Here is a 26,867-nt window from a genome sequence, read left to right on the forward strand (position 1 = left end):
GCAACGCCGGGCTATCGATATTTTTGGGATGCAGCTCGATAGCCCTGACATTAGGCTGTTATAATTTAAAAAAAGTTTTCTTTCTATTACTTATGTGTTTTTTAACATTCTTTTAGCTTTTCGCTTCCTTAAATGTATGGACAATAATTCAAAAATTGTTTTCATTCTTAGTACCAGGCACTTCTACCTTCAGCCATGCCTTTGATTTCCTTTTTTTTTTACAAATTTTTAATCGCTTATAAATCATTACAAATTTTAAAATTATTTACCCGTTATTCCTCTTATTTCTTATGCCAATTATCAAATATTCGTATATTAACGGAAAAATACCAGGGATCCGAAAAGACTCAGCGCTATCAACAACTATCGATTGTTTTGAAACAAAACCAAAATATTCGATATATTCGTATAGCAAACCCAGCTCTATTTGAACCTTGCATTTAGGCAATTGGATTTTATTTTTAACTGATTGTCGGGTAGAATTAAGCAGATTGCACGATGACTACGCCTGTGCCGCGTCGCACCAAGGATATGATGGCACTGGCACTGGATTCGGACTCGGAGGACGACTTCAATACGCCGTACCGACCACGATCGCGGCAAGCGGCGGCGGCAGAAGGAAAACAGCAGCCAGTGGCGTCTTTCCAACTGCCTGCGAGGGGCAAGGAGAACGATCCCTATCCCATGCCCATAAATGTGCTGTAAGAACTGAGATATCCTTAGGGGATTGCTTTGTATCGAATAATAATCAGGTGTACCTTATCCTTCAGAGATTCATGTTATTTAAAGGGCTTCTGTCATAAAGTTCCTATTCCTTTTTATGATAGGCTCTGTTTATAAGGTGATCTCATAGACCATTCAGTGTTCCCATTTCAATATGAAGACTAAAAATATTTATATTATTCAGACTAACTTTTCTACCATTCCGAAGTTAAGATCTATTCTTCTGGACCTTTTCCACAGAAAGTTGTTCATCTGTTAAAGAACCCCTTATCATTCAGCTACTAATGTTCCCTTTTCCACAACTATATTAATGCATGTCTTAATTTTATAATCAACATTTTAACATTTCAGACCTCGTCGAGTCTCCGAATTGACCATGATGGACTCGGACAGCGAGGAGGAGGACATCAAGAGCAATCACAACCTAAACTGCGCCATCCTAAACGATTCCTTTGTACTGAGCCCCTCCCAAGAGCTAACGAACAGCAATGGCAACATTACCACTCGACGATCATCCCACGCCGTTCCTCTCAAGCAATCCGATTCGAATCTCTCGTTCCTGGGGCGTTTCAACAACATGGGCATCAATTGCAGCAGCAGCCAGGGATCCCCGACTTCCAAGTCGGAGAAGCAGGTGGCCAAAAAGCCAGCGCCCACGATCCAAACCGTCACGGAAAGACGTCAAATCCAGGACATAGAGACCCCGCTGCGCAAGGAAATCTGCTCAACCTCGAAGGGCAAGTCGGATGCGGACTTTATCACACCCCAAGTGCGAACCATTGGTTCCAGTTTAGCTGGAAAGAGCCGCAGTGCGGTGTCCACTGACTTTCGTGCCCAGAAGGTGCTCTTCCAAACGCCCATGACCGTAAGTCGGGCGGCTCCTGTGCCCTCGGAGAGCATAAGCTTCTCGCTTTGCGACACCATCAGCGAGAGTCCCGACATTCCGGAACCTCCGAAAAAAGCAGATCCTCCGAAGAGCCAACACCAGTCCAAAAAGTCCCTGGATAATGTTTTCCGGGAATCGGAGAAGGACAACGGAGCAGCCAAAGAGGAGATCGCTGAGCCAAAGGAGTCGATGCCCGCAGTTCCCGTCCAAGCAGAACCGTCTTCCAACTCGTCCAAGACCTCTACCGTACTAAGAATTAAGAATCATGAATATACGATTGCCAAAAAGCTGGGCTGCGGTGGGTCCAGCTCGGTTTACTTGGCGCGTCGCTCGGATTCCGGCGATGAGTTCGCACTGAAGGTGGTGGATCTGCAGGCCGATCCCCAAGTGGTTCAGGGCTATCTCAACGAAACCAAGCTGCTGGCCAAGCTGCAGGGAAACGTTTGCGTTGTGGCGCTGTATGATTAGTGAGTTGAAAGCATTTGAAATTTGATATATAAAATATTAAACCAAATTTACAAAGTATGTGGTAGGTGATCTGCAATGGAACTATAATAACACTAGTTTACAGCCAAATTAATTGCAAATTCTGTTAGTGTTGGAAACAAAAAGACCACTAATTTTTTTTTCGATGGCACAGTTTTTTTTTAAGATTTTTTAAAGTTTAAAATGTTACATTTCAGATTTTTTTCTAATTTTATTCTATATCCTGGCTTATATCAACCCAATTGGACCAGTTTCCGTTTCATTTTAAAGTCAATAGATCAGAGCTTAACTTTGCCATACAGATCAATACGATTGGATAAGTGATGGCAGCGCAGTAGCTCGACAAAGATGAAAAATGTGTTTTTTGGTCGACTGTAAGTCGGCTGTATGTATTGTAAAAACCCGAAATAAATCCCTTGAAAAATCATAATGGTTCCAAACTTAAAGCTTACATCCTACCAAATAAAACAAGCCAAATGTTGCCCAAATCCATGGAAAATTGGATTTTTAAAGTTCGGATTCTTCAACTTTTTTCGATCGACAGAGTCTAAACTTACGATTTATCATAGGAGGCGACATTTAAACCAAAATTAGTGGTGATGGCAGCCGGGTCAAAAAATAGCTTAATTTTAGAGCTAGAAAATGGTTAAATAAATTTAATTTCTTATAATTCTTTGATTACCCCTACTAACATTGGTTTATTTTTTCAGTCAACTGGTTCGCGAAGAATCCAAGCTCTATATGGTTATGGAGAAGGGCGACTGCGACCTGAACAAGATCCTGCAAAGCTACACCACCACCCTGCCGTTGTATAGCCTTATGAACATCCTGTACCAGATGCTGCAGGCGGTCAACTACATTCACCAGAACGGTGTCATTCACTCGGATCTCAAGCCGGCAAACTTCCTGATGGTCAGCGGAAGACTGAAGCTGATCGACTTTGGCATCGCCAGCAATATTTCTTTGGACTCGACGAGCATCATCAAATTTTCACAGGCGGGCACATTCAACTACATTAGTCCGGAGGCATTGACGGACACATCCACGGGCAACAGTCCGATGCGCGGAGCCAATCAGCCCAAGATCAAGATATCCACCAAGTCGGACGTGTGGTCGCTGGGCTGCATCCTCTATCTGCTGCTTTACCAAAAGACGCCCTTCGGCCACATCCGAAACATCTATGCCAAGATGAGTGCAATCGCGACTCCGAGCACCAGCATCGAGTTTCCGGCCATTCAACCCTATTATCCCATCATGCTGGTTCATGTGAGTTGGGCAGGGATGATGCTTACATACTAGAGCCCTGCATGAATGGATTCAATGAATTATTTTGACTTTTTTGTTTTATATGAATGAATTAATTCGAATTTTGATTTTAATAGTATTGAATGAATTTGAATTTTGAGTTTAATAGAATTGAAAAATAATATAAACGACAATTTCTTTTGAAGAAAAAAGGGCATAATTTTGTGATTAAATCTGCCTGAATTTTAACTAAGCAGTTAAAATTGATTTGTTAAAAATTTTTCACTTTTTGTTCTCAAAAGAAAGCACAAAAAAAATCTGGCAAATTAAAAAAATTCATAAAAATTTTTCATACATTCATTCAATTCGAAATGAATTAGAAAAACATTCAATTTATTTCACACAGAAGGACAAATCAGAAATTTCATGGCATACTATGATAAAACAAAAATTGAAAGATTCACGCAGAGCTCTATTACATACTTCAATAAATCGAAAATTAACTAGCTAGAAATTTGAAAGAATAACTAATTATTTTTGCAAATTCGACTTGAATAGTTATACTTATATCCAACAATCTCGGACCTATTTACAGATGGCCAAGAACTGCCTTCAGCTGGATCCCAAGAAACGACCGTCGTGCACTGAACTGCTACAGTATCCATTCCACATGATCATTCCGCTACAGAATCTGCAGATACCCAAGCAGAACCGCCAACAGTAATTAAGCTTGAGAGCTCAACTATTTATTAGTGAAATGTCAAAGGTCAAATGTCTTTCTCATATGTGTGTGTATATATTTAATTCTCATTTTATCGTAAATTAAACATCATAAATCCTTATAATGCAGCTATAGCTCATTCTTTTTTGTGTTTCTTGTGGTTGCTGATGGGCTTGAATTTGTTGGTTTGCCTAATTTATATCAGTATGTCGCATGCAACAGGTTTTCGACAATTACTTGCTAGTTAGCATTCGTGTGTTTAATTTGCGTTTACTTATTAGATAGTTTCTCATTCAGTTTTTTATAAAAATAGTTATTTTCTTGTTTATATACGCTTAATTAAATGTTGCTGCTGCCGTTTTGCTCTTTCCGGGCTTTGAATACTTTGCGCTGCTCCGCGGCGGAAATGAAAAGTACATAGAAACGGAAAACAATTATGGAAAACATACAAAAGTCACAGTAACCCAAATGCAAGGACATACATTCATACTATTTAGTTTAGTTTATTTTTGTGGATTTGCCTTTTAAGTAGCTGGGTTTTAAATTCATTTGCTTAACATAAGATACATATACAATTGTTTATAGCGCGTTTTTAAATGCAAGTGTAACACAAAAATAATAATCGCATGCGAAGTATAGGATAAATAATAGTTAGAAAGTAGCAGCAGCAATGGATTTTCTTCCGGGTTTAATTTTTTTGTTTTTTTTTCTGGGAGGGCTTGGGTGGAAATTGCCTGCTTCTGTGTTCAGAGTCTGGCTTTTCCTTCGCTAGCTTTTCTTCTGTTCTCGTTTAACATTGCACAAGTTTCGATTGTTATCATTATCTTGCTTTAGTTATGTGTATATAATTTCTTAAAGCGTTCCGTAGTTCTTCATTCTCGTAATTGTTGCTTTTCGTTACTATAAAATGTTAAATGTTGCTGTTGTTGTGGGACATGCTTTAAGTTTACTTAATTTTCCTCGCCTTTCTCTGTTGTTACATTAACTTTAAACTTAATAGATTGTTAGAGTTGTTGTTTGTTTTTTTACTGTTGCTGTGGTTATGGAAGTTGGACAAACTCCGCGGTTGCTTGTCAGTTTATCGTCGTTGTTGGCCTCCACCTTCCTTTTCCTCTTTTATCTAGGCGACATTAAATGTCCTGAAATGGGAAGAACGCTATTAATGAAAGGAGTTCTTTAGCAATTAACTTATTTTAAATTTTTATTAATAAATCTTACCTATTCTCCGTTGGAGGCATGCTGCTGCAGCGTAAGAATCTGCTGCTCCTTCTGTTCGACGATGCCGCGCCAGTGCTCGTCCTGCTCGCGAGCTCGCTCCTCCAAGTCCATCAACGTGTTGGTCTGTGCGGGTAAATATATTTTAATGTGAACCCTGATATTTTCAAGAGTATCAGTAGTACTCACCGTCTTGGTGACCAGCTGGGTGAGCTTGTCGTTGCACTCCCGCAGCTGCAGGTTCTGTTTGTGCAGCTCCTGCTGCTCGGCGGCGGCGGCGGCGGAGGATTGGCTATTCGAACTACTATTATTGCTACTAATATTGTTGTGGGTGCTATTGTGGTTGCTACTGCTACTATTGTTTGATTGTGTGGACTTATGACTACTGTTGCTGCTCTGCTTCTCGGGCTTCTCGGCCTCGAGCTTCTGCCGCAGCTTATCCTGCTGCTGCTTGACATGGGTGGCCAGGACGTGTTCCAGCCACTGGTCGAAGGAAGCTTGCTGGGCATTGCCGGACTGCGCCTTCACTGCCTCGGGATACAGGCGCTGGTAGAGATCCCGGATTCTCTGCTGCTCGCTCTTGGCCGAGCTGGCACTTCCTGCTCCATTGGCGGCCACTGCCTTCTGTTGCTGCTGCTGCAGCTCTTTGTGTTGTTGCTGGAAAGATTAAAACGTGCAATTGTTTAAGCATTATTCGATTAAAAAGAATTGCAGATTGAAATCAAATAAATAAAGCTGAAGAAGCTGGCAGAGTTCATGCACTTACGCCTACGGATTGCGCTGTATTTGTTTTCGTCTTGGCTGTTGCCTTAGCCGTTAAGGCTTCGGCATTTTGCAACGCTTCGATCAACTTCCAATTTTTCAATCGCACGTCCTGACGAAACACAAATACGTGGCAATTAGTAAAGGATGCAGGAAAAGACGTAAGGATGCGGATGCAAGAGACAGCGACAACAAATGCGTAAATACATTGTTAGAAAGTTCATAAATCCCCTACACCATCATTGGTTATTGAATTCTTCGGTCCAATTAATTGAAAATTTCACTGGCAATTTTTGACAGATTTAGTAGGCAACCTATACAAAATATTTTTTAAGCTTTTGCTTACTTGCTGATATTAAATTTAAAGAAAAACAAAGTAAGGCAAAATAATATGGTAAGAGAATTTAAGAATTAAATTAAGAGTTAGAATGAGAATGCAATAGATAATAAATTGAAATAGGATAATTGTAGGTATACAATAGAGCCCTGCATGATTGGATTCTATGAATTATTTTGAATTTTTTTTTTAAATGAATGAATTAATTAGAATTTTTGGTTAAATAGAATTGAATCAATTTGAATTTTGATTTTAATCGAATGAATAAATGAATGGCATGAATTCCGAAATAATTCAAACGACAATTTCTTTTCCATAATTTTGTTGTTAAATCTGCCTGAATTTTATTTACTAGGCAGTTAATATTAATTTGTTAAAAATTGTCCACTTTTTGTTCTCAAAAGAAAGCACAAAAAATTCATAAAAATTATTCATTCATTCATTCAATTCGAAATGCATTAGAAAAACCTTCAATTTACTTCAGATAGAATTGAATTAAATAAATCAGAAATTTCATCGCATACTACGATAAAACAAAAATTGAATGATTCACGCAGGGCTCTAGTATACATTAACTACCTAATTATATTTATAACTTTTCAATCTCAACTCACGTTATTCTTCTCTCGCTGCTCCTGAAGCTCCTGCTGCAGCTGCTTCTCCTTGGCCTGCAGCTGATCGGCCCGCTGCTGTGCCTCCTGGAGCTGTGACTGCAGGGCGGTGGCCTGCTTCTGCTGCTGGACCTGGTTGTCCGACAGCGAGTCAACCTGCGAGCGCAGGGCACTCAGCTCCTGCTGCTTCTGGGCCAGAGCTTCGGTCTGGGCCTGGGCCTGCTCCGACTGGGCGGCCCATTGAACGGCATTGCTGGCGGCTTGGGTGAGATGCTGGCTGAGCGTGAGGTTGCTGGCCTCCAGGTTGGACGACTCCTGGCGCAACTCCTGCAGCTCGGCGGCGTGGACGCGCTGCAGCTCCGACTGCGCCTGCGTGACGGTGCACAGCTCCTGCTTGAGCTCGGCGTTCTCAGCCTCCAGCTGCTTGCGCTGCTCCAGCTCAAAGATGCTGTTGTTCTGACGCGCCTCCAGCTCGTCGCGCTGCTGCTCCAGGGCCTGCAGCTGCTGAGCCTGCTGCTGAATCACCTCGTTCTTCTGCTGAGTCTCGGCGTTCACAAACGCGGTCATGTCGGCCAGGCACTTTTCCTTGTGGGCGAGATCCTGCTGCAAGCGTTGAAGCTGCACAAGATCCTGCGAGTTGGCTTGCTTCTCCCTTACAAGGTTCTAAAATAATATTTAAAGATTGCAATTACTGTTGGATAAAATCTCAAAAAAATTTTAAAAGTATTAAAGGATTCGGCCAGTTGAAGCTTTTTTACCCTTGCAGATCATTCCTATTAACTTACAAATCGCAAATTTTAAATTTCGTTTTATTTTAACATTATTTTTTATATCCTTCCCTATGGCAGCTATATCTTATAGTCGTCCGGTTTTTGTTAAATTTAATTCGAAATTCGGAAATATTACAAAAAAATCATATCCTAGAGTAAAAGAAAATACAATAAACACCAACGGAGCTATAATTTGTTTCCAATTAATTTCCCAATAATTTTTCAATCGTTCCTATGGCATCTATATGAAATAGTTATCCGATTTTGATAAAATTAAAATTGAATTTCAGAAATATTAAAAAAGAGAAAAGAATACAATAAAAACCAAAGAAGCTAAAATTCCTTTCCTATTACTTTCCCAATAATTTTCCGATCGTTCCTATGATATAGTCGTCCGATTTTTTAAATATTGAATTCGAAATTCAGAAATATTTAAAAAATAATATTCCCAAGAGTAGAAGGTAATATATCAGAAAACACAGAAGCTAGAATAATACTCTGCAAGGGTATAATAATAATTTTCTCCCACCTGCAACTGCTGTCGCTCGAGCGTCAACTTGTCGTTCAGACTGGACAGCTCCTGGTTGAGGGCGGCCAGCTCCTGCTCCTTGCCTTGCAACTTATCGATGTAGGCCTGGTTGCGGGCATGCATCTGGGCGCGTTCGGTGTTGACCTCTTGTCGCAGCTCGCGCAGCTTGGCCTGAATTCCGATGGAGGCCTCCTGCTCCTCGGCCAGCAGCTTTTCCTTCTCCTCCAGCTGACGCTTGAGCTTCTGGCAGATATCATCCGACCACTCGGAGTGCGAAGCGGGCATATCCTGCTGCTTGTTCAGTAGATAGTCAATAAGTATCTGAATCTCAGAGCGATTTAGCTCGGCACGGGAGAACACGTTCATCAGAGCATTAACGCCAATGGTCTGGTTCTGGTGATCGGCCAGTTTGTCCAATGCCTGAGCCAAATCCTTGGCCGTGAGGGTCTCCTTCTGATTCTGTTTCTTGTTTTGCTGCTGCTGCTTGGTCTTGTTGTTGGCCTGGTTGTGCTGGGTTTTGGGCGAGCCATTCTGCTGCTGCTGCTGTTGCTTGAGGATCTGCTTGGTGACAACGGGTGCCTCAGTTTCAGCTTTCTCCTTTTTGGCCACGTTACCGCCGCCGATCTTCTTCTGGGTCTGCTGCTTGTTGTTGCTGTCCTCCTTGCGCTCCTTCTGCTCCTGCTTCTTCAGCTCGACCACATCCTTGGGAATCTTGGTCTCAAAGGTGTTCAAAGAGGGTGTCTCCTCGGAAGTTGCTGGCGGCTTGACAGCCACAGTTTCGTTCTTGTTGACCAGGATGCCAGCAGTCTTGTTGTTGGCTCCTCCGTTGCGCTTTTCCTTTTTGCCCTTTTTGCCAGCCACAGCAGGTTGGTTCTCCTTCTCGGCCACGCTGCTGGGACGACGCTGCTCGTTGAGAATCTCTGCATCGGGTTCGAACTCCACATGCTGCTTGGACAGACCGGGCTCCTCATCAGCCACCGATCCCTGGCCCTCTGACTGACCATCGGAGTAATCCTCGACTTCCTCTGCCTCGTTGTTCACATCGCGCTGCTGTTCCCGCTGACGTTGCTTCTTCTCGCGCTTGAGGTCCTTCTTCTTGGGCTTCTTGGCGGCTGCTCCGCCGGCTGCCTTGTACAGATTGGCGCTCAGGGCACGCTTCTCGGCCACCACCTCCTCGAAAGTTTTGCGCCGGAAGATCTTGTTGATGAACAGGAACGAAAGCAGCGAGGCGCTGACCACACAACCGATGACGATCAGTATGTGGAAGTCCATATTTGCATATCTTTCCGGTTCAGCCGTGGGTTTTTCTCAGAGATCTCCTTTGCGAAAGCTGCCGAGTAAATTGGGAAATTTTTATTAATGAAATACTATTTTCTTTACTAGTAAAAAGCTAATTAACAAGTGATTAGATTCAATGAATCGCCTATTTTCGCAAATTGATCAATTACTTCAATTAGAATTGTGATTATGAATTAAAAAAATATTTTCAAGTATTTATATACTTGTACAGATTACTCTGCATTATCAGTTTAAAGATGTATCAAGTAAATAGAAATAATAATACATATGTATTACTTTTTAGTAAAAAGTGATGAGAAAACAGATTTTTGAAGATAAGGTTCGTTTCAATGAAAAGGGGGAAAACCCCAATTATGGCCACGTTTTCACTGTCTTGTTTCTGAAAAAAGCAACCAGCCAAGCAAGAAATAATCTCAAGTGAGGAAATGTTTGAGGTCACTCGTTTAAACTTCTGCTATCAAAGAAATTTTTGTGAATATGGCTTTCAGTTCCTTCGGTCTTATCAGTGTTTAGCTATAGAACTGCTACTTTGTAGTACAAACTGATGACGTGGGGATCAAAAACCAAAAAATACCAGTGAAATGAAAATGACCATTAAATGGCAGATCAACGACACTACCCTCAATGGCAATTATGCTATATATAATCGGATTGTTTGAGTTGTACGTGCTTATCGGTTTACCGGCCGGAGAATGGCACACAAACCCATGCAAACTCTCTTTTTGTATGACTAAGTTGTTATTGCAGTTGCCTGTGCTGCTGGCTGGCTTGACGTGATATTAATAAAACCGACCGCAGTTGATAATTTTATTGTTGTTTGCTCTGCTGAGATAAACAAATGCACTGTTGAATGCCTCAATATTCCTGGAAATCCGGATTATACAGTGGACATCCGCTTGCCCAACTCGCAATTGGAATTCACATGAATTTCAAATTTAGGCAAAAAGGTCATTTGGATGAATTTGATTTGGCTGGCTGGGAAGGACAATTCGAAATCCCCGCTGGAATTATCGATTCCTCAAAGACCCCAGAGACTGTTAAATGTATTCAAGCGGCGCCGAGGAGAGCAGACAAAGTCACAAAGAATAAAATTAGCTTATGAAGCAGCTGCTGCACAGCCTTGAACGAAAGTTAGTAGACAAAAATGTATTCTGCACCCAAAGGTGTTGACGCAGATTGAAGAGAAAAAACTCACAAGAAAAAGGAAAAAAGAATAACAATTTAAAATAACGCAAAGTCAAGATTCTGACGCACACGTATGCAAATTTGCCGATTTGCTCACTGGAAAAAATTAAGCACTGGTAATCTTATCCGTAAAACTCCACGAGTCTCTTTCGATGGACACGATGCGAATGGCAAAAGGCCAGCGAAAAGATTCGCAGCAGAGCTTGGCTCGCAAAGTGCGATCTCTCTTTGGCTCTCTACACTCGAACCAATTCTTTGAGATCGATTAGATGAGTTCACATCCGGAATTCCATATGATTCATTCGTATTTCTAAGCTTATATTGTACATTTCCTTAACTCTTAACAAATAATAATACTGTTTCCACAGATTTGGTGGTAATAAAAATGTTATGTTTTTAGTTCTATAAGTTAAATTTTAGACATTCTTATATCCTATTTAATACTGTAAAAATCTATTAAAAATAAACCTATATTTCTGAAAACAGTTTTCTAGTTTAAAACTTGATACTTGTATCTATTGTTCGAGGAGCGAAGATTGTTTTGTATTTCTACAATTCTGTCCTGAGTGTAATAAAATTGAAAGTTTTCTCTCCGTGTGCTTACGCTCAGTGGGCTCTTCGTTTCTCTGTTTTCTCTCTTCTCTCCCACCACAAACAGTTAGAACAAAACTTGAAATTTCGCTGGCTTCGCGAGAGCTTGGTGGAAGAATTCACAAATTGCAAAAATTTCAATTCAAGGTTGTTGCTCTCTACGGCTGCGATAACTGGCAGGTCGGGTATTTCTTTTTTTGTTAAATTTTTTATTTCTTATTTCTTTTGCTTTGCCTGCTCGCGTCATGTATCTGGCTAAAATATTTGAAGTTTTATCCACATTCAAACTTTTCTAGGGGCTTTGAAAATACTGCTCAAACCACAGAGTTATTGAGAATTTCTAAGCTCAGGTTTAAAGCCGTTCTTAGTTATTCTTGGAGATACAAAATATTCCATTTATTTAAAAAGCAAACATTTCCCAAGGTCTTCTTTCTTTGTGTTATTTCTTGAGGAACAAGGTATTTTTGTTTGCCTATTTGCTTATGAAGCCGACATTCATTTCCCCTGATGGCTGGCTTGCTCAAATATAATCGTGTATTTGCGCTCTACAAAGTTCAATTAATATTTAATGACACAATGAGAACGGGTTTCTGTCAAACAAATCGATGGCATTTAACGGAAAGTAAGTAGAGTAAGATTCGAGAATTTCGATTCCGGGCGTAGCGCAGGGAAAGCCGACGGAGAAGAAGAAGCAGAAGAGAGCCAAAGGCAAAGAGAATAAAGCACAATAAAAACGCCGGTAAAGGTCATCAACCGGAAGAAAAGCGCCCGTGTGTGAGTGACTTGCCAGCGTCTGGGGGCGTCTGTGTGTGTGATGTGTGTTTAGCGCTGTGTATGTGTGAAAGTCGAAATCTTGCTGCCAATTATCATTATGGCCATCTATAAATAATTATGTATTATGGTCGAACAGCATGCAAAACATGCTGCTCGGCCTCGTTACAAGCAACTGACAAACTGGCATCGAACTGCACAGTTGGCCTAATTTTCCCGTTTTTCCTTCTATCTTTCTGTGCCGTTGTTTCGACCCCCTCCCCCCCCCACCCAACGCCACGGCGCCCCAGTGTTCAATTAGCCGCCTGCCCGCCGCGCACTCACACACTCGCACTTGCTGGCACATGGAATTTCTCTCCTGTCTGTGAACACCGGTCAGAGATGAGAAATTGGACAATTTCTTACTTGCGGAATATTTTGTGGGTCAAGTATACGCCCTGTGAAACTGACTTTCCTTGTGACTCAAACCAGCTAGCTATCAAAATCTGAAGTTGTAAGAAAATCTTCAAAAACACAAATCAATATTAAGAATTAAAAGTTTCTAAGAATAGTATTTGGATCCGAAGGAATCCTTACTTAAATTTTTAGATAAACTAACATGGTTCCTTCACAATTTACATTAGTGTAAAAATATATACATAACTTTTAAGTTCAAGATTTTAAATTGAATTGATATAGGCACATAGATTTCTCTATATTCAAAACCAATTTCAATCAAGAGTGTTTTAGAGTATTTTTAAAAACCTGACGTTTTATAGCTTTCTCTGTGGCAGCATCACTGATAACGGTGCAAGTGCTTTTCTCGCTCTCCTTTTGCCGCCGACAGCGAGAGCGTACTCGCACTCATTCATTAGTTTTCTTTTATTTATTCATAAATGCATTTTTTTTGCCCCTACTATTTTCAGCGGCTCGAGTGTTTTAATTTTAGAAAGCTCTGCTCCCTATTTTTCGTCTTTTTCCCTGTAATATTTATGCAACATGCAATGCCGTCTTATTTTTCTCTGTGCGAAAGAGAGCGTGGCATGTTGTTGTTTTTTTTTCTGTTTTTGTGTTCTTATTCTTCCTGCGTGGGAGCGTCAAGTTCCAAGTTCGTTTTCCTAATTTTTTTTTGGTCCACAGATGGAAGGTTGCTCTAAAAAACGGAGTGACGCATAAATAGGCTATAAATAGGCAAATTGATGTTGTCTGAAGTTTGACGGTTAATGGTTATTGATTGGTGACGTAGACGGCGATGGCATTTGTTGATTATCAATTGGTTTTCCCCGATGACGAACGTTTTTGAGTCAATGATTTATTGGATTGGCCGACTGCAAGCCGCTCTCTTGCGGCTCTCTCTCTCTTTGATAAGCCCGCATATGCTTATGTGTGAGTGGTGAGGTCAGCGCATCAATTATGCTCATTTCTTGACTTTTTCTTTGATAAAATCGCCAAATTGTGAGGAGGGGCAGAAGGGGGCAGGAGGGGCTGTGGGCCAGACGGCGGCGGCCGAGATTTTTTTGGCAAATCAAACAAGTCAGCTGTCCCTTTTGCTCATAATTAAGTAGTGAGAAGCGGTGAAAGTATGTCGGCCGCTAATTGGCAGCCTAAATTATTGCACACCGATAAATAAAATAGTGGCTTCCTTTTTCCTCCCAAGACAAAAGGGCGTCGCACTGCACTTACAACCACACACACACCGCTCTCCCTTTCTTGATGTCCCCCTCTCTTTCTCCCCCACTCTCTAACGGTTTTTCTGCCGATCTTAAGCCACTTGCAACGTCAACAATTTTCACAACATTTCACATTTACAATGCAGTCTTTCTTTTTCCTTCTTCTTTTCTTTTTGTTGGAAACGCATCCGCCATTTGCAAGCCACTTGTGTATGTGTGTGCCGGAGTGTTGTGTGTGTGGGTGAGCGGCGTTGTCGCAGCGACAGTTTTTACCTCACGTTTTCCCGTATCCCAATGCGCTTTTAATGATATATTTCTTACTTGCAACTTTTCTACTTTTCTTCAACTTTCTCAGGCCTTTCGGCTGCGGACTTACACTTTTTTCTGCAGCGCTGACTAGAGCTGGAAATAACAGCAGCGATGAATCGATACATCGATGTTTGGAAACACCGATGTATCGCCGATGTTATTTCGATGTTTCCTCTTCATCCATCACTACCTTGGCATGGTTTTTTACTTTTGTTTGAATTTAATTTAAGTTTAAATGTTCAGAAAATAAAATGAATTCATCTCAAATAAAGCGTAACTTTTTATAATGCAATAAAAACATTCTTTAAAATTAGACAACAAAATTCGAGTATCGATACATCGATGATTTTTTCCTGAAAAACATAGCGCTTACAATGTTCGTCCAACAAATTAAAATTTGTTCTACTTAAGGCCTAGTACTCACTTCAATCAAAAAGGCAACGAAACGAAAATTTCTATACAAAAATTTGTATGGAGATTTTCATTTCGTAGGCTTTTCGATTGATGTGAGTATTAGGCATTAGACAAAAACAACAAATTTCTTATGCATCCCATTTGCCTTATTCAAATTTAAATCAATTCAACTTTTGCGCCAAAAAACTCAAACAAAACAGGCCCACAGGGTGATTCTACGGCGCAGCCCTGCCAACCTGTTTTTTTAACCTTTACTAGAGGCATCGGTGACATCGATACTTGGCTCGGTATAGTCGATTCTCTTATTTTATTTAATTTTATTTTAAAAGCTTAATACTCCCGGTATTCCCTAATCAGTGGATTTGCTGAAGTAGACAAAATTGGTTCTGTTGATTTTTCAAAGCTGAGATAGATGTGAGATGTGAGGGATACGATTTTTCGGAATTAAAAACGTGTTTAATTTTATTGATCATAGTTATTTACTGACTAAAATGGTTAATAAAATAAAATAAACTAAGACCATTTGATTGTGAATTAAATACTCCCGCCTAAGTTGCTAGAAAGCAACAGATTTTGAATTTGAATGAAGCAGATAATAACTGCTGACCAAAATTCAACGTTTCTTCTTTGTAAATTTGTATATATTTATTTTAAGTATTTTATAGAATGAAAATCACCTATTTAATAAAAATTGTATTTATTTGGCCACTGATAAACAGTGGATTTAGTTTGGCCGCCCAATAATCGAAATATCTTTCTTTTGCAACCACTAGCGAACAGTGTGACAAAACAAAATTACCGTTAATATATACATTTAGCGATGACGAAAACCAAAAGTTGAGAAAGCTTGATGGCGCTGATTTAAACCAATTTCGAATTTTAAATTTACATTAGAATTTTAAATTTATATAGCTCTAATTAGCCATCCAAAAAGAAAAAACAATGTGAAAGTTGTAACATTAAATTCTTAGACATTTTGGTGTGTTATGAAATATAACGAACTAGTGAATGACCCTGGACAAACGTAGAAAAAAGTGAAATCTGCAGGGAATTCTGCCTAAACTAAATTAATGACTTGGAATTAGGCAATTACCATTAGGAATATCTCGATTTTTAAGTTTTTATACCCTTGTAGAGGGTATTATAATTTCAGTCAGATGTTTGCAACGCAGTGAAGGAGACGTTTCCGACCACATAAAGTATATATATTCTTGATCAGCACCAATAGCCGAGTCTATCTAGCCATGTCCGTCTGTCCGTCTGTCCGTCTGTCCGTCTGTCCGTCTGTCCGTCTGTCCGTTTCTATGCGAACTAGTCTCTCAGTTTTAAAGCTATCGCGATGAAACTTTCCCGAAGGTCTTCTTTCTATTGCAGGTAGTACATATGTCGGAGCCAGCCGGATCGGACCACTATATCTTAAGGCTCCCAAACAAATATAAGAAAATTCATTGTAACTTTGTAGGAAGTAGGCGTTTCGATTCTTGACTACTTAAAAACAAAATTGAAATAAATCGAAACGCTGAATCTGGAATCCCTGGAACTGCACCGAGTGAGTATTCTTTTATCTACAAGGGTATATAAGCTTCGGCTGGCCGAAGGTAGCTTCCTTTCTTGTTCCGGCATGGTTTGTGTCGGTTTACATGGTGAATGTTCAAATTATGAATCTGAAAAATATGGTACTCCTAAATGATGCTATATGGCAACGCTTTATCGATAACCCATCGACGGCGCCACCTTTTCATTCGCTTCACCTTGCGCCATCAGCTGTTCGCGTTGTTTGGCCAAGAATTCCAATTGGTGGTGAGTTCAGTTACTCAACACAGCGGTGTTTACGTAACTTACTTACGTTTGCTTACGTACAACTGACACCTTACGTTTCTCACCATTTTAAAAAAAAATTCCGAGGCGGATTGTCGCGCGCCGTCCGCGTTTGTTTTTATCGTAATTCTGATTCTGTCAACCGAAATACCGAAATCATATGTTTTTAGCCAGGAGAGCCAGGAGAGGGACGATTGCACTCCCAACCAGAAATAGTGAAAGCTCCGCCAAAGTGCAGTAAATATTTAACGATTTCGAATTGCTACGCGGCGTGGGCGTCTTCTTCCTCCCCAACTCGTTCCCCCCGCGTCTCGTATCTTGCGTCTCGCTTCAACAGCGCCGGCAGTTGCACTTGGAAGTGTGAGTGTGTGTGTGAGAGTGAGTGCGTGCGTGTCTGTTTGTGGCTTTCTGAAAGAATGTGAGAAATCATAATAAAGTCGCGCAAATAATTAGCCAATATTCAACGCACATGTGTGTGTTGCGAGCTCATTTGTGTGTGAACCAAGTCAAGGATGCCGCTTTGGCCGAAGAAATCGCAGTCCTGATGGCAGGATCAAGGTAAAATGGAAACATTTGGGATCTGTTGTATGAATGAACCAATGTTGGAGAAGAAGCAGCTGGAGCAGCAACAACAAAACGGCAGCTAGGAGAGCGAAAGAGAGCGAGGGCAAACAAACGAAAATACAAGAAAAAAAAGATATAAAGGAAAAACAGCAACAACAAAAGGTAAGTGCGTGAGTGTGTGTGTGGAGGCCGCACCTCCCAATCAGAAAATTAGTTGTGTCTGGGTGACTGTTACACTTTTTGTACTTATTTCTTTTTTTGGCATTAACTGTTATTATTATTTAAGTAGCACGAACGCGGGAATTACATAATTTCGGTGTCTTTTTTGTCGGTGAGTCTCTTTTGTGTGGGCCCCAAAAGGAAAGCGAAAGTATTCTTATTGGAATGCCATGTGTGCGTGTGTGTTTTTTGTTTTTATTTATGAATGGCGATTATGAGACTTGATAATTAATTGCCAGCATGCGTTGTGATTTGATTTTTGTGCGTTAACCAGTTGCGCGGCTGGCTGTCTCTTTCGCACCCACACTCGGCCATAAATCAAATAAAAAATTAACGCCGCAAACAAAAAAAGAGCAACGAAACCGAAGAGACAAAGCGATGAACTCCCTCGCTCTGATCAGAACGGCAAGAAGAAGAGTCATTTGCAGCTGCGCCGAGCGATCATTTGGCAGTATTTTATATTTTCTCGAGCCGTTTTTAATGCGAAAATCTTGCGGGCGAAAATTGGCCGCCGCAGTTGGTCAAAAAGCATAAACAACACATTTTTATGGGACGCCGGCGGCGGCACATGTACACAGAAACAAAATGCTTTGTTAACGATCAGATGATCAATTTAAATTTCAATCATTTTATTTTTATCATTTGTGATTCGATTTCTGATTTAATATTTTAATTTGAATAGATATTTTTTGACATTTTCCTTGACATTTGTTTTAGTTAACTCATTTAAGATTTTTCAGACTTTAAATTTATTTGATGACTATTTCCTCAATTTTTTTTCTGTGGAACAGATTCGCCCACCATATCATATCGTCACTCTTTTTTTCAAAGGCTCTCTCTTTCTCTCGCGATCGTTGCCAAATTTTATTTCACGCCCGCTGTTTTCTTACACTGCGAAATATTTGGTTGTTTAAATCAGAGAACTTAAAACCCAGTTAAACTTACTTTCCAAAAAAGTATTACAATTATAAAAAATGCATTGAATGCAACCCACTGCTGAAACTAACATTCTTTTGAAAATTATAATATTATATTTACTACAATTTTAGAAATTAATTAAAAGTGGATAAGGAAGTTTCAAACAAGTTCCGAAAAGCACCCTGTTAATACAACATTATTTCCGCTGCGTCTTATTTCAAAAATATTTTAGCCTGGCCAAAACGGCCAATACACACACACACTTGGCAAAATACAGCAGAAAAACGACTGAGCGTGGCGGTGTTGACGTTAATGAACTACAACAACAATTATGTACAACGTTTTGTATAAGGCAGCAACAACAGCGAATTTACCAACAACAACTACACACATTTCACCGCAGTTCCTTTGTTGTTTTTGCGCTTTGGCTTTTGGTTGTGATTTTATATATATTTTTTTTTTTTTTGAACTGGCCATAAGGCGAATTTATGCTTGTCCATTTGCTTGCAATTAGTTTCATGAAGTCAACTGCGCGCTAAAATATAGTTGTAGTTGTCGCTGTTGTTGTTGCTTTATTTGTTGTTGTTGTTGTATGAGGTTTATTGTTGCTCTCCAAGTTTTTCCTTTACTACGCTAAGCTACTTAACGTCACAGCCGCCGCTCGTAGTTATTTATTGTCCGTTGCTGCCGCTGCTGCGTCGACATTTTTTGCATTGCACTGCAAAGACCAATAGTACAGTGGAGCCTCGGAAATATGAATAATTTATGGGAACAATATCAGCGTGGCAATATCCATTCAAAAACATCAAAAGATTTCGGATTCTGTGGAATGAAAAATTGTTCATTACGTTTATATTTATTAAAGAATAACTTAAATTTTAAAATTTTCGCTGTTAGTTTCACAACGTTATATAATAATATTATTATTTTTAGAAAATTTTCCTAAATTAGCTCCAATAAATTGTGTTACATATTCTAATGTCGTTCTTCAATTCTCTAAAAATACTGTTTACAATTTATTTAAGTATTAAGAAATAAAGAAGGTTACTTGTTAAAAGTTTGTAGGGTGTACTCAAAAGAAGCAAAATATGCCTATGTATAAAGTATTTAAAGCACTTTAAAAAGTATCAAATACATAAAACGGTGTATTATTGTGGAATACTTTTGGACGATCTTTTAAGTGTTTTCAAACCTCTTAGTTTTAAAAACTTCAATAAGTCAGCCTTTGTGGAAGTTGCTCTGTACTTTCTGTATTTCTGCCTTTTGCTTTGGTGTAATTGTTTGCCCTTCGCAAGGTTGTTCCCACTGTGCGTGGGCGGTGAGGGGGCGTGGCGTGGTGGAGGTGGGTCGTGAATTGTGGCAGTGGCAGCGGCAGCGGTTTTCTAAAAAACATTTTGTTGGGCTGCCAAACAAAAGCAACAGCTGCGTTCAGCGTTCTGCTTCTGCTTTGGCCGCTCTGCTTTTGGGCCTTTGTGAATGTGCAGCAAACAGCCTTGTAAGCGCCACCCACACAAAGAGGCGGACCACACAAAAAATTGTATGGCCACTAACACACCGACTGCCCCAGCATCTACATCGTGTAGTTGTGGCAGATGTATGTGTGTGAGAGGAAACTATGACGTGAGCAGCAGCTGTCAAAGTCGCCCACGCCTCAAGTCGCGCTTTAAAAGCGTCATGTGCTCAGCTGAGCGCGTCTAGCTCTCCCTCTCTCTCTGTCTCCTTCTTTTCTTCTTCCTCTCTTTTGCTCTTTCAGTCTAAAGCTTTGTGCACGTGTGCGTTTCTCTCCGCTTCAGATTTTCAGCTTCTTTCAGCTTTCTAGCCTGAAAAATTAAGGCAGCATGAAATTTCTACTAACGCAGCACTTCCCTAATCCAAATTTATTTAACTTCAGCTTTCTAAGGGGGAAAACATCCCCGATTAAACACCCCTCAATACGTTATTTCTTAAGCTTGGAACTCATTGAATCTCAAGACCAAATGGTATTCGCACCACGAATTGTATAAACAACCCTATTTCCAATTGTGCGAAATCGAGTGCCACAGAAATCTCTTGAGGTCTGAAACCACCATAAAGGGTGTCCTTAAGTATGCTATAAAAATACAACATCTGCAATAGCCATTTATTCAAAGAACTTCGGGGTTCCAACTGTACTATAAATTTAATTATTCAATTCTTGAAATATTTTTATAATTGTAATAGAAAACTAAGTATTTATGGTTACTTTATGGGAATGCTCAATCTTTTTTGGTTTTTAGAGATACATTTGTAAAATCTGATATTTTTTGGGGAGGTAAAAGGGTCGTTCTATCCAAACTTGGTGTTGCTCAGTTTCACTTAAAATTGCCAAAAGAAACATTTTGACTTCCAACCAAAAATTTCATTCAAGATAAATTTTTAACCAAATTCAGTTAGAGTTTTATACGTATGTGTGTGCACTTTGTGTCACAGAATTTCTACCGTATTTGCATTCGTATTCGTTTCATTGCACTTTGGGTCTTCGGTTCGGGCCACACACAATGTACATACTACACCACAACAATGAGCCATGGCATAATAAACTTTGCCATTTGTGCCTCATCTTGCTCCTCTTCTTTGCCTGTTTGTCTAGGTCTTCTTCTTTTTGGTTTTTTCTAACCTTGTGCCAATAAAATTGAAAATAAAAAAAATAGAAAAGAAAAAATCAACCCGAGATGTGCACCGCACACAAAATGAAAAACTTGAAATGTTTCTAACACAATTTTCTACTTGCCTTGCCATTGTTTGCCGAATGTGTGGGTGGGTTGGGGAAAGTAGGGGAATATGGGGAAAATTGAGTGTGTCGAGCGGCACTTAATTTCTTGCTAGTTATTTTGGCTAGACAACTCGGTTACGCCTCGCTTGCACCGCTAGATGGCGCCAGCAGCCAGCGGCACGTTCCCAATTAATCTCTCATTTTATTTTATCTACGAGTATCTAACTATCAGTCGATCAACACCTTCAATTCGAGAGTGTGAGTGGGCCGCGCCAGGTGAGTGGGCCCGTTAAAAGCGCCCCGGTGACTCAACTCGAACGCTCTGCTCTTTTCATTCTCTGAAAGCCTACGGTTGATCAGCAGCGAATGCACTGTGGAAAAATAAGGGGAGAACATTTTATAAAAATCTTAAGAGTAATTATTTTGTAATACCACAAACCCACATCGGTATTTCAAAAGAGAAGGCTTTAATCCTATTAAATACAAGGGCTTCAAAAATTAGCGGATTATCTTAAATAATTTTATAGTACTCCAAGATTTGAAGTAAATTAAATCCTTGTTAAAATCTCGTAGGATAATAGTCTCTATCCTAAATAAGATGTTTATTTTTCTTAAAAAAATTCCTATCATCCCACAAACCCATCCAATTAACTTCGAAACTTTCTAAAATTGTATGTTATTCTTTTTTAATGATTTTTTTGTTGTATGATTTTGTTTAATTTGGTTTAAGTTGAGAAAACTTTTCGATTACACTTTCCTGTATTTCAGAAATTTAAACTTTCTTAAGTTAGGTTTTTTCGAGTGCATGAAATTGACTTTTGTGAATATGTGTGAACATTTGTACGTGCCGATAAGGTGTTGTAAATATTTGCAAGCAATCGAGCAGCTCCCCTGGACTCGCACATAATGTACCAGTCTCTTTCTGCTTCTCACCTGCGGGTCTCTTTCTTACTTTTCCCCATTTTCGCCGTGTCATTTACTCGTTGAAGTTTTCGCTGGCTGTTGTGGTTGTTATTGTTATTGTTGTTCTTCGTGCGGTTGGGTTGCCTAAAAGTCTGCGCTTATCAACGAATTTTCAGTGGGACGAGCGGGCGACTCAATTTACTTATTGCCGCACCTTAACCGCCGAAGCAACAAATGCAGAAACAAGAGGTGAGAAAGAAGAGCGCTCTGGCAAAAAGCAAAAAATGCATGATTCATGCGCTTGGTATTTCGCTTTGCTGCGGAGGCGTACACTGAAAATATTTCCGGACAATGAACTGTTAAATATTTCATCTAAAAAAAACAAAGAACATAAGTTTGTGATTAAAATACTTTTGCATTAGGGTTTAAAAATAAAAAATACTTATTAATATTAAATATTTTTTTTAGTGTACAGCGATGGGCGGTGGTCTGAAAGTGAGTGGGGCAAACTGGTGTGGGTGGTGGTTGGGTATTGGGAAGCTTTCGGTTTGCCGGCTGCTTGCTTGTTAATTTTAATTGATTTTAATTTGATTTGCTTAAAGTGAATTTTGTTTGGCCAACGACGACGTTTTTTAGTCGTTTCTCCTCCTGCTTTCTTTCTGCTCCTTGCTGCTCTTCAAATAAATTGAATTTCTGAGCACATGCTATATATATTGGGCTGAGGGATGTGGGTGTGGAACTGGCTGACCCATTTACCGAATAGACGAATGTTACTTGTAGAAATATTTTTCCTAAATATTGTAGTAGAAAAAAAGCACTTTGCATGCACATTGCAATCGCCCATCCTTGCCCATTCCCATTCCCATAAAGAGCAACCCAAACAAACAAAAGAAGCATGAAAACAAACACACACTCGAGAGCCACGCCATCTGTCCTTTCCTAGCAACTCTGAAGTTCTCTAGAGGATCTTTCACCTGGCAGCCTTTGCACTTTGTTAGCTCGTTGAGGTGCCGCTGGGAGTCGCTGTCGACTTGAGTAGCTGCTCCCACCAGCTCCCTCCTGAATTTCCCGCTTTTCCCCGTTTTCCCGCTTTTCCTGCTGCTTGTGAGCTTAATGAAATCCACAATGTTACCCACGTATAGAGACTCACATAAATTCCATGTAGAGCTGGATAGCGTTTCTTTACATCTGTGGTTCCCGAAAAAAGGGGTATTGCCATTTTCTAAAACAATCTGCTAAGGTAGTGAGATAAATATTTTTAAAATTTACATAGTTATACTAAAATGGGTCACTAGATCTTGAGTACACAGAAAAAAAATTTATAAAAAATCAGATTGATATGTGCAGTTTATTTTAATATTTTTAAAAGTTCAAGTAATTCATATCATTTTGATATGAAAAAAATGATAAAATATCAAGTTGATATGTTTGAATCATTAATTTGACATTAATCATATCGGCTTTTTATTGATATGAAATATGGGAAAAAAGACCGTATTTCATATCGAATTTTTTTCTGCGTGTGTTGCAAAAAACTCATGAAATAAGTTGGGTAAATGAATCTTTTATTTGACCTATTTATGATAGATCCTTATCAACAATAGTAACAAAAATAACTAAAAATGTTTAAATGAGTTATTATAAAATACAACTGGTCATATAAGTTGCTCATGAAGTTTCTTCGTATCCTGTGTAATATAATCTACCATACTCAGTTGAGCTATTTAAGAATGGATTTGCAAAAGGGCGCTTAAATATTCGGTTAAGGAACGAAAGTAGGTCTTAATGCATTTTGCCGCTGTCCGTTGTCAGTCAAGCGGCGAAGGAGAATGCAAGTCGCTCGGATGAGTTGTTTGCACGGAGGTGTGTTTGCGTTTGCGGGTGTTTGTTTGTTTGTCTGGATGTGTTCGGATGAAAGCTGGAAGGGATGTGGGATGTGGATGTGCAGCCAGCCATCGACATGCTTTTGTGGCCCCATGTCTTTTGTTGCTTTCACCCTGGCCATAAAGTTCAAGGAGCTGGATTGAATCCGCCCTGCCTGTCTTTCACTCTTTACACACATTTGTCAGCGCCCTGTCTTGCTATGGGAATACACTGAAACAAATATGTAGAATTTTGTATAGGGAAAGGAAGTGATTTCCAAAACTTAACCAATCAAATAAAATCAATTTGGGAAATAAAAAAAAATGTATTTATATTTCGAAGAAGTAATTTAGGCTTTTTTGAAACCCTCAACTTTTCATATCAGCACTTTTAATTTATAGAAATGTAGGTGGCCATGATATAAAAAAGAGTTTTTTCTCAGTGTATTGCTGGACGTGGACCGCCCGATGCTGGGAATGCATTTTTATGCGCATTATTAAGTAATGCCGGGGGTTGAGGTCACGTGGATGGGGCAGAAATCGCTTTGCTTCTCAACCGAACCGTTTAGAAGTATTTATTGTGGATTCTTCAAATGGGTTTCCCTAGCCAGAGGGGGATTACAGAAGTCCGCGGGAATGGAATTCGCAATGTGATGGCAACTGAAAGGATATTGAAGGAAATGCATCTCAAAGGATTGTTATGAAAGGGAAACGTTACAACATTGTTCAATATTTTCAATCAATTTGCATTCTACAACAGCTGTGATGGGTTCTTGTTTTTTAAGGACATTTTGAACAAAAGACTCAAGAAAGACAGAAATCTATAAATTATAATATTATCGATCCTAATCGATTAAACAAAACGTATTGTGAATGCCAATAAACTGTAGTCTGATTTGTTCCAGAATAATTGATCAAAACTCTGCAGAATATAAAAAAAAGGTGAAAAAAGGTTTTCGTTTACGAGTTTAATTTTAAGCTCACCCATAAACCTTTTACAGACTGATTGAGAAAATACCTTGGCAGTTCATTTATGTCATAGTTTTTCCCCATCACTGTGACCTGACCGCAAATTGTTTATTTACATTCCATCCGGAAAAGCCAACATATTGGGGGCTTAACGCCGAATAAAAAGCAGGGGACTACAAACTTTTCAGAACTATTTTCGAACCCGACACATGATGGGTGGTGTCATCGTAATGGCTGCTTCAGTGGACCAGGTAAAGGAGGTGGCGCCGAAAAGGGGCTGAATTTGGTGGGAAAAACATAAGACCCCCTCCAGGGTTGTCACCCCACCCCATCGACCCTGCCTTTTGAGCTCCCCCCATCATATGCAATCATTTTAAATCTGGGTAAAAATGCAGCCACTTTGCCGTGCGAGCTCATCAAAAAAAGATGCGAATATGTGTGCCAGCTCAACCTGCACACATAAATAAATATATATATATGTATATGCAATATAGTTGTATAAATACGTACATATGTATTGGGTTATATGGGTTATATTGTGGGTTGCTAGGGCGGCGTAAAAAAAAGTATAAATAAAATAATGCAAAAAAGGGCCAACCATTCGGGGGAAGGGATAGCCCACCATCTCCCCTCAACCCCTCGTCAAATTTTGAGCAGTGTAGCAAATATGCAAAACTCACACACACACAGCCACACACTCACACAATCAGCTGCAGACTTTTGGCATCGCCTTGCGGTTTTTCAGGAAAATGGGGGGAAAAGTGCAGACGGGCGGCTCTGTCGCTGAAAATCCTAAAATGCTTAGCGTGGCAAAATCAATTTGATGCCATTTGTTAAAACGCTTTATGGCCCAGTGTGAGTGTGTGAGTGTGAGTGCGCCTGTGAGTGAGTGCATTAAATATGTATGTGTGATGGAGAATTTTCCGAGAGAGATTTTCGGTGAAGTGCCGCCTCGGAGAAGTGAGACTTGAACGGTCGTCCTGGCAGCTGCACATCCTGCTGGATGATTTTATGAGCACATTTCATTGTGCCATTTTATTCCGTAGTGAAATTGCAAAGGAGCTGCCCTTGCAGCTTACAATTTTAATACCTCCATTACCTTGCAAAATATGTGAAATTTATGGTCGATTTAACAACCAATCAGCTGCACTGCAGATATTCCAGGGAACATATTTGACACATTAATTTTTACTATTATAATTTTATCAACCTATAAAAAAATTAAAATTTTGTTTAATTTTTAAAAAATGGGTTTTTACATTCTTCTTTTTTGAAAAAAGTTTTTAACAAATAGTTGCACACTTAGGGCAATAACATTTTCGAAACTGGACCAATAATTTCCCTTTTTTTCCCCATTTTTATGCCACTTTTTCGTCATCGCTGCGGGTGTATGTGTTAGCCCCTGTGTTCACGTCTGCTTGTGTATGTTTAATGCCTTTGTGTTTGTGTTTAGCGCTCGAATATCGGTCAAGGCTGGCAATGCAGCCAACTGGCGCACATTTAGGCGACGTTTGGTTTTGGTTGTCGGTTCAGCTGCCTCAGCCGCTGCCTTCTGATGTCTGTGCCTCATTTCTGGCAAAATATGCCACTAAATCAACACGCTCAGAGCTGCAGCAACCAGCTACTAGACTGAGAAAAAATGGTCTAAAACCTAAGAAAAGTTTTTGAAATCAAAAAAATAATATTTAAAAATGTTCTAAGTCAATGTGGGTGGGCTTGAAAAAAGTTTATCTTTTTGTTTTAATAATTGAAAATTAATTTACCCAATAATGTAGAAAATATTTATGATTTTGAAAAGCATTTTCTTATAAAATACCTTATAGGTACCGACTGACTAGTATTAATATTTAATTCATTATAATTGATATGATAAATTGATATAATATCCCTAAATACAGGAATAATTCGGAATCTTTTTTCAAATTTTAAAATGGTTGATTTTACTTACTTTTTGCACAGTGTAGTGTGGCAGCCCACGCCTCAGCGGCGACACGTCTGTTGGCAACTCACCTGCGAAATCTCGCTGCTGGCGTTAATAACATTTCAACATAGCTCCCCTCCTTCTCCCTCTCCACTCCACTTCTCGTTTAATTTGCCCACCTGCCTGAAAGTTCTGTACATGACAATGCTACCCTGTAGCTGTAGCCCCTCCCCACTGAAAAAATGGCATTAATAAGGTCAAGGATGTTGTTTGTAGCTCCTGTGGCGTGCGCGCCATCAGAAGCTCAACCCAGACCCAATTTCCCGGGACTGTTCTCCTGTGGGCGTGGCCCTGTTTAGTGCTGATTAAGTGCCCACAATTTCTGCCCCAAATGTCCGATGGCAGCGATGGCGTGTTTGTTGTTCTTGTTCTAGTGGCGGTTGCACCAAAATTGCATTT

General features: G+C 39.8%; 3 protein-coding genes across 14 annotated transcripts in view; 2 read left to right on the top strand and 1 right to left on the bottom strand.

Annotated features, from left to right (window-relative positions):
• Nucleotides 1-412: 412 nt before the first annotated feature.
• Nucleotides 413-4,189, top strand: Mps1 (Monopolar spindle 1). Its single transcript, XM_017155254.3, has 4 exons — nucleotides 413-701; nucleotides 1,075-2,076; nucleotides 2,806-3,361; nucleotides 3,936-4,189. Exons 1-4 carry the CDS (start codon nucleotides 499-501, stop codon nucleotides 4,062-4,064), a joined length of 1,890 nt encoding a protein of 629 aa, XP_017010743.2. The 5' UTR covers nucleotides 413-498; the 3' UTR covers nucleotides 4,065-4,189.
• Nucleotides 4,190-4,548: 359 nt separating this feature from the next.
• Nucleotides 4,549-14,239, bottom strand: alt (aluminum tubes). 6 transcript variants are annotated; one of them, XM_070217826.1, is made up of 7 exons: nucleotides 14,157-14,239; nucleotides 8,286-9,615; nucleotides 6,990-7,649; nucleotides 6,043-6,150; nucleotides 5,466-5,933; nucleotides 5,280-5,402; nucleotides 4,549-5,200 (listed from the first exon to the last, which is right to left on the bottom strand). In XM_070217826.1, exons 2-6 carry the CDS (start codon nucleotides 9,555-9,557, stop codon nucleotides 5,280-5,282), a joined length of 2,631 nt encoding a protein of 876 aa, XP_070073927.1. In that variant the 5' UTR covers nucleotides 9,558-9,615; nucleotides 14,157-14,239; the 3' UTR covers nucleotides 4,549-5,200. The 6 variants fall into 6 exon arrangements, with proteins under 6 accessions (XP_070073927.1, XP_017010738.2, XP_070073930.1 ...); XM_017155249.3 differs by having other exon boundaries at nucleotides 14,102-14,195; XM_070217829.1 differs by having other exon boundaries at nucleotides 4,549-5,217; nucleotides 14,102-14,195.
• Nucleotides 14,240-16,429: 2,190 nt separating this feature from the next.
• Nuak (Nuak family kinase 1) overlaps nucleotides 16,430-26,867 on the top strand; it is a 53,093-nt gene continuing 42,655 nt past the window's right edge. For 2 of the 7 annotated variants that reach the window (XM_070217342.1, XM_070217341.1), the window contains exon 1: nucleotides 16,456-17,047. The gene's annotated coding sequence lies outside the window, so the exon portion shown is untranslated. Of the gene's footprint in view, nucleotides 17,048-26,867 lie in introns of all 7 variants that reach the window. The other 5 variants (XM_070217344.1, XM_070217339.1, XM_070217336.1 and 2 more) reach the window with 5 other exon arrangements.

This window comes from Drosophila takahashii, chromosome 3R, assembly GCF_030179915.1.
Source record: "Drosophila takahashii strain IR98-3 E-12201 chromosome 3R, DtakHiC1v2, whole genome shotgun sequence".
Classification (NCBI taxonomy): domain Eukaryota; kingdom Metazoa; phylum Arthropoda; class Insecta; order Diptera; family Drosophilidae; genus Drosophila; species Drosophila takahashii.

What these genes read in the sequence shown, in the direction of transcription:
- Mps1 (XM_017155254.3), top strand. Translation starts at nt 499, where the DNA reads ATGACTACGCCTGTGCCGCGTCGCACCAAGGATATGATGGCACTGGCA. An exon ending in CCCATGCCCATAAATGTGCT is followed by an intron (nt 702 to 1,074) that starts GTAAGAACTGAG and finishes TTAACATTTCAG; the next exon opens with ACCTCGTCGAGTCTCCGAAT. An exon ending in GTTGTGGCGCTGTATGATTA is followed by an intron (nt 2,077 to 2,805) that starts GTGAGTTGAAAG and finishes TTATTTTTTCAG; the next exon opens with TCAACTGGTTCGCGAAGAAT.
- alt (XM_070217826.1), bottom strand. Translation starts at nt 9,557, where the DNA reads ATGGACTTCCACATACTGATCGTCATCGGTTGTGTGGTCAGCGCCTCG. An exon ending in TCGAGCGACAGCAGTTGCAG is followed by an intron (nt 7,650 to 8,285) that starts GTGGGAGAAAAT and finishes ATATTATTTTAG; the next exon opens with AACCTTGTAAGGGAGAAGCA. An exon ending in AGCAGCGAGAGAAGAATAAC is followed by an intron (nt 6,151 to 6,989) that starts GTGAGTTGAGAT and finishes GTGTTTCGTCAG; the next exon opens with GACGTGCGATTGAAAAATTG.